This window comes from Salvelinus alpinus, chromosome 11, assembly GCF_045679555.1.
Source record: "Salvelinus alpinus chromosome 11, SLU_Salpinus.1, whole genome shotgun sequence".
Lineage (NCBI taxonomy): Eukaryota > Metazoa > Chordata > Actinopteri > Salmoniformes > Salmonidae > Salvelinus > Salvelinus alpinus.
The window spans coordinates 43872757-43885191 of record NC_092096.1 but is presented as its reverse complement, the minus strand read 5'-3'; the positions used below and the strand labels follow the sequence as shown (position 1 = coordinate 43885191).

Here is a 12435-nt window from a genome sequence, read left to right as displayed (position 1 = left end):
CTAGCGCCAGAGCTTGACCAAACCGTCACCTCCTTTACCCCTGACCCAGATCCTGACCCAGACATAGATCCTGAACTAGTGTCAGTCTGGACCAGATTAGAACCATCCGCTACCAGAACAGCACTGTCTCCGGCGGGTCCGGGGAGATACCATGGTTACGTATGCAGCTGAGAGTGTGTGCGAGAGCCTCAAGGTAGCGCCAAGGATTGTGGGAGTAGATCTGTCTGGGCACACTCAGTTGGGCCTCTGCAGTCATCCCCGAGGCGGCAGGGGTATCCAAGTGTGACAGTGTGCGTGTCTGTGTTTGACGGAGTGTGCGTGTCTGTGTTTGACGGAGTGTGTGCTGTAGGAGGGTGTGGTGTAACAGGAAGTCAAAAGTCCTGCCCACGGAAATGACACAACAAGGCTCCATCACGTCTGTGTGTGTGTTTGTGTGTGTGTCTGTGTGTGTGTGTAAGCGGTTCTTTCTGTAGCTCTAGTCCTGTGTTTGGGCCCCCAGGTAGTATGCAGCATGTGTCGAGTATCTCGTACAGCACATACACTCTGTTCCACCTGGCCCTCTGTCTGTCCACACACAACCAGACTGTGGGGTCTGCCCCTGTCCTCTGCCTTAGAAACCCCACATTGACGAACCTGGGAGAGAGAAAACCACATAATTAGCATAGTGTGTATGTGTGTGTGTGTGTGCGCGTGTAACTATCCTGTAACCATACCTGTGAGCTCCCGGCACCAGCGGCTGGCAGAAGGTAGCCGTAGCAACATGTTCCTGTCCAATCACGGCCCAGTCTGAGACAGGCTGGGCTCCACTGAGCACAGAGAACAAGGTAAGGTCGTCTTCACACACACACACTCTAACAAACACACACACTGTACCTCCCCACTGCAGCCAGGAAGGCCTCCGACTGTCTGACTGATGAGAGGAGCAGAGACACTCCTAGATGCTGTAGGGTGACACACGCTGTCTAACCCCCGCTCTGATCTCACACACACACTTTCTATCCCTCTATTAGCCCCACCCAGCTCCAGTACAGTTCCACCAATCAGTAGGCTGGGTTCCAGGGGTTCCGTCACCGCAAGGGCCCTGATTGGTCCATGGTCGCGGAATGGGAGGGGTGTAGAGAAATCTGCATGTATGACCTGGCCCTCCAGCAGACGGGAACAGCCAATAGGGAAGCCTGATACTGCTGTGTGCAGAGCAGGGAAGTGTTAGTTTACGAAGTCGCCATGGCAAATCCAATGGGGCGGCAGGGTAGCCTAGTGGTTAGAGCGTTGGACTAGTAACCGAAAGGTTGCAAGTTCAAATCCCCGAGCTGACAAGGTACAAATCTGTCGTTCTGCCCCTGAACAGGCAGTTAACCCACTGTTCCTAGGCCGTCATTGAAAATAAGAATTTGTTCTTAACTGACTTGCCTAGTTAAATAAAGGTAAAAATTTTTAAAAAAAATAAAAAAATGGGAGAGCAGCTCACAGTTCAGTTGGCTGATGACTTCAGCAGGAGTAGGGCTGATCCGGGTGTGAAGGAAAACACTGAGTAGGCGGCACAGAGTGGGTGTGTCTGTCTGTCCTGGTGTGTGTGTCTGAAAGGGAGGAGCCATGTGGAGCCACTCCAACAGTGATGACATCACTGAGCTCGTCCAATCCGAAGGCCAGCAGAGCTTCAGCCAAACGCTTGGCACCTTCCCGGCGGGCTTTTCGGGTGTGTTTCTGTATCTCCCGTAGCAATGAGGCGAGCAGCAGGACGAAGGTCTTGGAGCCGTCTTCTGTCACCGAGCTGTGTCTCCTCACACACTCCACCACCATCCTACACACACACACAGAGATTGAGATTTCACAATGTACTGTAAGTGTGAACGTGAAATATTGATATTGTGTGTGTGTGTGTGTGTGTGTGTGTGTGTGTGTGTGTGTTTATGTCAGAGTATGTGAGTGGAGCGGAGCTGGAGTGTGCCCAATTTGACTGGAGAATGGAGCGAGATTCCCAAAGGCTAGAGCATCGGCCTTCTCGCCCGCTCCAATTTTGCTCCAATAGCACTCACTTCACGAGCTCTGGGCATTCCTGGCCCAGCATGCATTTGTAGTCTACTTGTGTGCTGCTATATCCCCTTACTTTAGCTACTGTCATGGAGTTCGCTAAATATTTTCGTAAAGAAACTGATAGAACACACAGGTGCTAAATCAAGGTAAATTACAAAGATGAGGACCAAGAGCAAGAGAGGGAGTGTGGTGATGTAATGTCCTAAAGAATTATTGCGGAATCTGAAATGACACATATCCCGAAAGCATGATGGTGTACTTACTACGTGCACATGCTAAAAGAAAGGAACGAGGTGAGTAGCTAATCAAGTTTCATTGTAGCAAAGTATTTATACACAAAAAATCTGACCTCATAAAAGTTTCCTTCATTTTTGTTAGATTATCGATACAATAGGCCATGATTGATTTTCATATTCCACCTTTCAAGGCGCTTTCCATTTTGATTGGGTTATTTGCCTAAAAACCTTTAGGCCTACCAATAGAAGAAAAAAAGAACAACTCTGCATCCCTGCCCAGCCTGTCAAGAGCGGCCATAAGGGTGTTTAGCATCCCCAGTGGCTCTGCAAGCTTGGAGAGGATATTCTCCATTGCTGCCCTGCTCTAGAGGCACCATCACATGAGCCTGAAGCCACAGACCCTGGCCAAACTGGTGTTTCTAAAAAGGAATTCAAAGGAACTCTAGACTGAGCCTAATAAGGCATTTTTCATTTAATGTGTATTTAATCCTAAGTGTTACAGTTTATATGCGCAATTTAGACTATAATGATTTAACACAACAAACGGTTGTTAAAATGCTGAGTGCTTAATGTCCCTAACTCCCTACCAGCTGTGTTGCACTCGTAAATGCTTCACAATGTATTTCTTTGTAGGCTATAGCCTTGAAACATTTGTAATATTGCATGAATAATTAATTTTCATTCCTTCTTAGGCTCCCTGTCTGACTGCTGACCTACTTCGTGTTTATATGCTGTTTAATAAGACATGTAGTCTATTTGAAATTGAGCGCTTCTTACATTCACCTTTTCATGTTCATTAAAGTATTTTTCATTCAAATCATATGGTTTGGTTTCAATGCTTCAAAACCAAATAGTAGGTTCAGGTAGTCAAAAAATTGTTGAGTGTTAAATTGTGATTTTAATGAATGGAGCAAATTTGGAACTGCAGTTTTTTTTTCTGGGAGCCAGAGCGGGTTTTAGTGGGGCTTTTTGTTCCACCCGCAGGGCTGTGAGGATGCGTGTTCAGTGGCGTGTCAGCAGCGTTTGTCCCGTGTGAACAGCACCTGTCCTCCACCAGGACCGAAGCTCCTCCGGATCACTACCTCCAGGACACTCACTGTCTGCAGTACGGAGTCCAGCTGCACACACTGAAGCTGCAACCGCATCCCCAAGACCTGAGAGATGGAGAGAGGCTACCTATCCAGGACACAGAGACACAATTGGGTCTGCTCGAATTGGGTTAGCTGGGATTCACTGGCTTCAATGTCAATAATTGGATTGCTTTGGGCTCGCGCATAAACGCTTCGCGGGCGACATCGGGTGGTGCTGCACACATTTCATATGAATTTAAGTAGCTAGCTAGCCTACTTCGATACTGCGCGCCTTATCCTCAACCTCTTTCATCTTGATGAGTTAAAGGTCACTTTATGGTAAACCTATACTGACTACACCCACGATAAAACACCCGAAATTCTGATTTCTGGTTTATGTGAACTCACCCTGGTGTGGAAAAGCTTCCTTTGGTTTCCTAGAGACCTCTTCCTCTGATGAGGTTGGTGAGTCACTCAGTTTAACATCTGCATGTCGCCCTCTAGCGACGGGACATAATATATAACTATATTTCTCTATGAATAGGTTTATTATGGTATTGCCACCATCAGTCATGCAAGTCGGATGTTATATTAACAGATGATACAATCAGATGCAGTGCATTAGCAGAGGAACAGGAGTCAATATTAATGTATAACTCATAAACATATGGTAAGATCAGACTTTGATCTTGAAAGTGCAAAAATAAGACCGTTACTGTATACAGTCCATGGTACAGTCAACGGGTAATTTCCTCGGAACAACTGGTTACATCATTGAGGAAGGGTTGACAAACTTTTAGATCCACACTTTGGTCTCTGACTATATCTCCCTCTCTCCTTATTTGGGAGTCCAATCAACATAGTAATCTTACCTAAAGTGGCTTACAATTATCACATATGTGGCCCATGTGGGATTCGAACCCATCACTCTGGTGTTGCCAACCCATTGGCACCATAAGGGGAGCCCCCTAAGCTGAGCGTTTATCCACCCCCTGCTTGATGCCCAGCACCAGGTGTAGGAACCAGTTGAACTGCACGGTCCAGCCCTTGTCCCTGCAGATCTCTATCTGGTCCAGCAGGTGGCGCTGTGCCTCCTCCTCCGGCCGGCCCACAGTCAGCGCTTCGCGGATGTACTCAATGTCTTCTTTGCTGGTGAGCTGAGGCATGCCCGTCATCAGCATCATGGAGAACAGGATGACGAGGAGGTTGGTGTGATGCCTTAGAGCCAGGTAGGCCCGCACACACACATCCTGGGAGATCAATACTGTAGTTAAGAGTGTGTGTGAGTATGTGTGTGTGTGAGTGTGTGTGGGTGTTTGCGTGCGAGCGAGCGAGTTTGTGTATATGTATTTTTACCGGTTAGACAACACGTTAGTTTGAGTACCTGGAACTTCTGGAAATGCGGGCTGCTCTTCTTCCCTGATGTGCCCATGACATAGAGGAAGTCAGGGGTGAGGACGAAAGGAACCCTCTCCTTACTGATACCCAGGAAACTCTTATAGTTCCCCAGTATGTGGCCAAAGTCTATGTGGAACAGGTTACCTGAGGGCAGACATATCAAGGGGGAAAAAGAATGCTATAGATAAAGCACCCAATACATCAGAAACAAATTACTACATTCAGATGAACAGAAAATAACTTTCTATGGGTTCATCCACATATATAGAATATTGTGGAATGTATTCCTAATGTTTTGGCAACCACTTAACGCCAAGTACTGTATCATGTTTGTGCTATAGGGAGATAAGGATGAGCTCTGGTACCAGATTCAGTGATCATGATGTTGTCGTTGTGTCTGTCTCCTACCCCCAGGACGTAGGTGGCCACACAGTACCCTCCACAGGAAAACACAAACCTCTCCACCGCCTGCTGGAACTACAGGGAGGAGAGAGACACACAGAGAGAGAAAGACAGCGAAAGACAGCAAAAGAGAGGGAGAGACAATGATGGCGAGTGAAGGGGAGAGACAGAGAGAGGGGAAGTGATAGAGACACAGAGCAGAGGAAATTAAGAGCATTCGTGAGCTGCCATTTCATACAACCAGTTCTGCTCAATTATTTCCACAGACAACATTGTAGCAAACACAGTGACTCAAACCGTGTTTCATCTTTCTCTATTTATCTGCTAGCGCTGTGGTAGCCTCTGTGGTATACCTTCACCCTAAAGCTATGGTGACTGCTGCATGGGGATATTTCTAACAGGCCAATTCAAAAATAGACATAGCAGAGCTGAAAATGTGGAGGTGCTTCAGCCTACACAGTCTGAGTATACGTGAATAGTGCTGCAGACAAAGCCCCGGGTAACAGGAAATGTAGCAGGGGTGTTTCCTTCCCCCTTAGCGGTGCAGTTATATCCTCTACAGCTGAGACGCTGCAGCACCGTGGGAGTAACTATAGCCAGCTACCTTTTCCTCGCTCACACACTTGTCCCGCAGCCATTGGCTGAGGATCTCGTCCTTGAACGCTCCTGTGCTTCCCACAACGCTCTGCTGGATGTTGGCAATAGTGGTGGCATCCTTCACTATCTCAATCATCCCTAGAGAGACAGAGAGAGAGAATAAAATAAGAGAATAGAGAACAATGCTTATTTAATAAGAAATGGCATATATATCTATAATTATTTATACACTATATATTATATGTTATAATATATTATTATTAACACGTCATGACAGTGTAAAGTCAGTTGACATACCTATTTTATTCCCAGTAGAGATACAACCGTAGGGCAATAAGGACAAGTCCAAAGACTCTTCCTCCCATATGGATTCCATGATCAGCAGAATCTAAAAGGAGGAGCATTTCGTTGTCATGGAACATTTGGTGGACAGTTTTGCCTAACCCATTGAGAAAGCAAGCCCACATACCTGTAGAATGAGCATGTCCTGCCTGAGGTCATCCCCGTCCTTAAAGATGACCCCGATGGTGTCACTGCACAGAGTGGTGGGGTCAGCCCTCTTAAACTGCAGCCACAACGGTCTCTTCTTAGAGGCCATCACCTTACACTGCTCTATCTGAAGAGAGGGACCCATGTTTACAGTCAAACACAGGAGAGAATGGAGGAGTAAGAATACAATTAGTGGAGGATACAGGAAATGATGGTGAAGAAAGGGATGGAGACAAGCGAGAAGAGACATGGAGGAAAATAAGAGGGGGGGTAGAATAGAGATGGATAGGTATTATTCCACTCACCACCAGAGCACCAGCCCGTAGACCCGGGTCATAGGGCACTCTGAAGCTCTCTGGCAGCCCAGATGTCTGCAGGTTCTCCAGCTTCTGACGCAGCTGGAACACAACTGAACATACCACCAGGATTCATTACGTATTCATTTCTATATGATTTTATCTTGATCTCTTATACTAGGTACGTTGACCTGAGGCGACAGGCTCACCTTGTGCAGAAACATCATATTTCTCAGCAGACATGGCCTTGATCTCCCTGGTGACTTTCTGCAGGGCTTCTGTCATCTCCACCTGTTGATGATAATGAATTGGATTATTCTTTATTCAGATCCTCGTTATCTGACACTTTAGCGACCTAGTCTTTTTAAATCTGTCTTTTCTATCCTCTAATTATTTTGCGTACCGTATATATTTTACTGTGAGGTGTATTGAGATGTTTTAATAAAGTTATATCTGAAGAAAGATGTGGGGAAGATCCACCTGACGTGCCGGCCTCAGCCCTCGGAGGAGTCCACACAGTACCAGAGGTACCTCAACTACCTGACTGGCTACGACGTCAAAGCCCTACAGTCACATTGTAAGGAGGAGGAACTCTCCTCACCCACTCCTACTGTGTCCGATCACACATCACACCGTACTCTTGTTTACGGCTGGGGTCAAGGCTATTCACCCACCTGGCGTCTGAAATCCTGCAGCATGTCCTCTCCACAGCCTCGGAGGTAGGCTTCCAGCAGCACAGCATACCTCTGCTGGTAGTGCATGGACTGGGCGATCTCACTCCTCAGGAACCAGAAAAGGAAATGACCTATCCTCTTACTCCTGAGAGCTCTCTTCAACAGGAACCTGGCCAGGGCACTGTCATGGTACGGCTCAAACTTCACAGCCTGAAAAACACAGAGGAGCACACATATGTATTTTTCTCAAAGTAAACGCGTCATAAATGCAAGCAAAATGTTTCAATAAACTGTAACGCGACATTATAAAGTATCTTCCCGTTTGGGGATTTTTTCATACTCATACTGTTTTGCATGTTTAACCAAGGCCTCATTGTTGACAGTAGAGACGGTTTATTTGACTCTACACTGACGAATGACACATGTAAAACTACCCACAGTTGCTCCCTTCTGGGAAAACACCAAGTAAAAAGGAAGTGTTGTCTATAAAGGTTGTTATTGTATTTTTTTCTAGTCAATGTATGAAACAACAATTTTGTTTTTATGTGTGCTTCTACACTCCAGGTAGACCAACCACCTATGGCTAGGGCTACTTAGTCTTTCTCGTCATGAATCTTGTTCTGGTGGCAGCTCTGCAGAGTGGTCACTAGCTAGCACAGCCACAAAGTCATAAAATCAGATTTGAAACCTAACCTTAACCAAACTGCTAACCATAATGCGTAAACCTAACCTTAAATTAAGAACAAAAAAGCAAATGTTTTGTTTTTATGAATTTTTACAATATAGGCCATTTTGACTTTAGGTGAAATCGCTCTGGTGAAATCGCTCTGTTCTGCCTCCAGGACAAGAGTCAGGACAATAAATGTCAACTTGCATGACTAGGGCTGGGTAACGAAATTCGGTTCCTCTATGGCACAGACCGAATCTTGACAGAACCAAGACCGAAACACATCAGACATTTCTCAGCCAAATGTTGGTTCCAACAAGTCCGACTAACTCACCTGGACCAGCTGCAGCAGGTATCTCAGGACGTCGTCGTCCCCCAGGGTCTCCAGCTTGCGTACGGCCATAGAGCGGACGTGAGCGTCAGAATAGTGGCAGTCTAACAGCTGCATGGCCAGGCCCACATCCAGCACACTACGGTCCCACACAGAGCTCCTCTCCAACAGCCTATGGGTGGCCAGGACAGCCTCCTGTCTACCCCACCGCACAGAGCCCAGCAGCTTGGGGTATGCCCTGGGAGGAGACAGTAGGGAGTTTTACAACATTTCAATAAAACTCCCCAAAAATTGCACTGAATAATATTCACAGAAAGGCCTCTGTGATACTCTTCTAGAAAACATATTATTTCAAATAAGAACAAGAAAGATGTAATTGGGATGAAATAAGTGGTTCTGTATTATAAACTCAGATTACTTATTCAGTAATATAGTATTAGATGACCATGCCAGTCAGTCTTACCTGGGGTGACGCATACACTCCTCTCTGAAGTGCCACAGCAGCTCTTTGTCTTCTTGGCTGAGAGGGTGCAGTGGATCGGTCTCAACAATTGCCTCAAACTGCTTCCTCAGGTGGTTAGGCATCTCCCTTTGCCCCCTGTCCCCTCCCTCGGCCTCCCCAGCCTCCTTGCCCTCCCTGCTCTTGGGCAGGGCCACTGGGTAGCAGTACTTGTCCAGCAGGATGGCTACGGCCATGGAGGAAGCCTTGTCTGGGTTGGTGGCTGAGGTCAGCTTGTCTGCATTGACGCTGCTGTTGTCCTCGGTCTTCTCAGGCATCTTCCACATGTGGAGGATGAACTCTCCCTGGCGCAGCAGCGAGCGGTGGTCCACCAGCAGCAGGTTGACGTAGTACAGCAGACGACTCTTAGTCTTATTACCATCATGGCTGCTGCTGCCACCTCCAACTGGGGATCCTCCGTTGTCCTGGTAGGAGGAGGAGCCCTTAGAGATCTGGGTCTGGGCCTTCCCACAGGACACCTGGGGAGAGGAGAAAAGAGAATAGAGTTAAATTGCAAATCATTTAATTCAGTTGTGATTCATACTATATTCTCCAAATAATAGACTGGTATTCTGCAAAAAAATCCCAGAAATAATAGCATGATCACAACAAAGATGTTGGCAAAAGCAAATATAGATACGGCTGCCAGACTAAACCAAAAAACATTATACAGTTTACCAGTTTACCTGTATGCTGAGGCGAGCCCCCTTGGGCAGGTCTCTGATGCGTATATTACACTCCAGCCAGGTGTTCCACAGCACCTCCTCAGTGAAAGCCTTGGAGGAGGTCCTCTCCTGAGCCAGGAGCTGCTGGCCATGGAAGATACTGGCCTCCACATACACGATCAGCTCTGGGTTCCTCGGCAGGGCCGGGATGTCTATGCCCAGGACTTTAACCCTGAACTTCCTGTGACAGTCCCACAGAGAGATGGTGAAGACCCGCTCGTGGTCTTTCTCGTCGATCGTCAGCTGCTCATGGGTGCCTGTTGGAACAGAGGAATATGAATCATCTTAATCATCAAATAAATATTCCCCAAAGGAAAATCATGTGCTATAATATTGCTTATTGTGGCACAACTCTATCGGCTAGGGGAGTTTGTTAACTTTAAGAAAAGAGCATATTGTAAAGTGTAATCTATTGGTGAAATATTCTGATATGATTACTATGGGAATATTGATGCTAGTTTACCTGCTACTCCAGTACAGTCATCCACCTGTGCCCAGTCCTCTTTCTGGACCAGGTCTTGATCTGGATTAGGAGCCGACTCCAGGACCAGATGGATCTCCTCCCCGTTCTTCAGACACTGTCGGACCCAGTGGAAGTCTCTGACCGGGTGGTTCCCATAGATATACTCTTCCCTGCCACACACCCTCAGGACGTAGTCTGCCTCACACACATCCTCAGGAACTCCCAGCAGAGCCCTCTTATTGGAGATCTTCGTAAAGAAGGTCTGGAGCACCTGGACGGGCATGTCGTCGATGGACACCTTGATGGTCTGGCTGGCCTTGTTCCTGTGAATGACCAGCAGGATGTGGCTGTTGGTCACCTAGAATAAAATATTATTCAATCTTTATTGATCCATGATACAGAGACAATGGAAATTGGCCATTTTTTGCTGTCCCAGTACCCAGCTACATCACCCAATACAGAACAGGCTGGGAGCAGGCAAGCAGCACAGGGTCGCCCACAGAGCTGCACCCCTGGAGCAGCCAGGTTAGGGGTTACATACCTTGGTGAGCAGGTGCTCTGGGAGGTGCTTGGGTGTGATCCAAGGGTCCATTGAGTAGAGTTTGGGGTCCCTGTCAGCCAGCTCGATCTTGCGGGGTGTGAGGAGCTTCCTCCGGGTGAACTCCAGCTCGTCATCGTGCACGTTGCTGACGTCGGTGACGTCGTAGCCAATCAGGTAGTTGAGGTACCTCTGGTACTGTGTGGACTCCTCGGAGGGCTGAGGCCGGCACGTCAGGTGGATCTTTCCCACATCTTTCTTCAGAGCTTTAGATTCAAATACAACTTTATGAAAACATCTCAATACACCTGGCGATAAAATATATACAAAAAATGCAAGGGTATAAAAGAAAGATTTAAGACTAAAATATTCTACCTTTCCAGTAGCGGATGCAGTCCAGGGTCTGAAACACCTGGTGCTTATCGTAGATCTCACACCAGTTGCCCTTCTTCTGGTAGAGCAGGATGCAGTGGTCAGGGGAGTACTTCTGATAAAACTCAGGGCACAGGTTGGTGGCTACTACCCTCAGCCACACCTGGGCTTTCACCTGCTCCACCGTCCAGTTCCCAGCCACCTCCAGGAGCAAGGTGTCCGGGCTGCGGCTACTCTTAGTGGTGGTGGGGAGGACGAACTCGATGGCTATCTGGTCCATGGCCACGGAGAAGGTGGAGGTGAAGGCTTTCATCTTTCTTCTCCTCCTCCGGTTCTCTTCTCTGAGGACTACAGGTTGAGGTTCTTCTTCATCGCTCACTTGCTGTTCCATAACACGAGTTATCTATTATCAATGAAGAATAAAATAGATTTGTTTAGATTCAAATTGATGGATGTATAAGGGATGTTAAATGTAGCATGTATAATTATCGCATGTTGGTAAACTTAGCCAAAATAAGATACTCTATCATGATATGTTATGCTTATACTAATTCTATTTTATTTTATGATGGTGCGTATGAAGCTTATTCAACTTCTTCTTTCAGACCAACTTCTCTGCATAGGAAGTTGCAAAGCAGGAAGCAAGGAGAAACACTGTCAGCAGTAACAATGTATCAACCCCATACAGTCATTGGTATCAAAATATGATAATGTTGCAGTAAAATTGAGCAACCAGAATTTGGCAACATTGTAAATTCCACCTAATTTCAGAACATATTTCAAAAATGGATTCAATGACAACTTGAAATTAAATTGACAAGTCTTCTACACCTGCTCACAAAAACAAACCTACAGTTTATAATAAAATCATCCATTATATAAAAATACAAAAATAATTGATAAAACTTCAACGTTACGATAGTTTCCATGAGAAAATCCAGAGCCGTTAGTTTTCAAAAACAGAAAATAACGGTATTGCCGATTACATGGGCCAGGGAAAGTCTATGAAGAAAACTTACCGCTCGGTAGGCCTAAACACACTCACGCCAGCAGCAATATGACACGGTGGGTCACTAGGCATTTGTAAATAATTGTACAATGGTCCCAGTTTCTCCTTAATTCATGTTGAGTCCGAAGAAGTGGTACTAAAACTTTCTGTATGCTATTCCATTCACCCCTCCCCGTGATGTGTGAAGACGAGTCCCATGCAAGTCTACATGTTGTGCTCTTATTGGTCGCTCAGAGGCGCCATAACTGTAGTTTTGAGGGAACTGGACTACAGAAACCCACAGCCTAGTATTGCCATTATGATTATGCAATTTAATTGAAAATTATCATTACTATTACAATTACTGATTTTTGTAGCCGTTATAACTGGGATAAGTATGTTATTGTATCCATGCCAAGATTGATGCGTTTATATTCCATGTCCATTGTCATATTCACTAAAAACGTTTTCTCCTGGAAAAAAAAGAAGAAAGAAAGAAAAATGTGTCATTCTCTGGCATGGTATTATTTCCTACTATTATATAAATATAGCAAAGATTCTAAGTTCTTATTGAATCCCATCAGTTACAACCAATGATTTATATATTTATACTACCGTTCAAAAGCTTGGGGTCGCTTAGAAATGTCCTTGTTTTT

At 46.0% G+C, this 12435-nt stretch overlaps 1 protein-coding gene across 1 annotated transcript; it reads right to left on the bottom strand.

The window, feature by feature from the left end:
• Positions 1-3869: 3869 nt before the first annotated feature.
• On the bottom strand, positions 3870-11989 carry LOC139534229 (phosphatidylinositol 4,5-bisphosphate 3-kinase catalytic subunit gamma isoform-like). The gene is made up of 16 exons (XM_071333173.1): positions 11811-11989; positions 10795-11194; positions 10423-10685; positions 9882-10239; positions 9380-9675; positions 8658-9172; positions 8198-8432; positions 7197-7406; positions 6732-6813; positions 6532-6635; positions 6207-6353; positions 6035-6125; positions 5745-5875; positions 5104-5215; positions 4725-4882; positions 3870-4590 (listed from the first exon to the last, which is right to left on the bottom strand). Exons 2-16 carry the CDS (start codon positions 11180-11182, stop codon positions 4309-4311), a joined length of 3372 nt encoding a protein of 1123 aa, XP_071189274.1. The 5' UTR covers positions 11183-11194; positions 11811-11989; the 3' UTR covers positions 3870-4308.
• Positions 11990-12435: the final 446 nt, after the last annotated feature.

What these genes read in the sequence shown, in the direction of transcription:
- LOC139534229 (XM_071333173.1), bottom strand. Translation starts at nt 11,182, where the DNA reads ATGGAACAGCAAGTGAGCGATGAAGAAGAACCTCAACCTGTAGTCCTC. An exon ending in CTGCATCCGCTACTGGAAAG is followed by an intron (nt 10,686 to 10,794) that starts GTAGAATATTTT and finishes TTGAATCTAAAG; the next exon opens with CTCTGAAGAAAGATGTGGGA. An exon ending in CATCATGATCACTGAATCTG is followed by an intron (nt 4,883 to 5,103) that starts GTACCAGAGCTC and finishes GTCTGCCCTCAG; the next exon opens with GTAACCTGTTCCACATAGAC.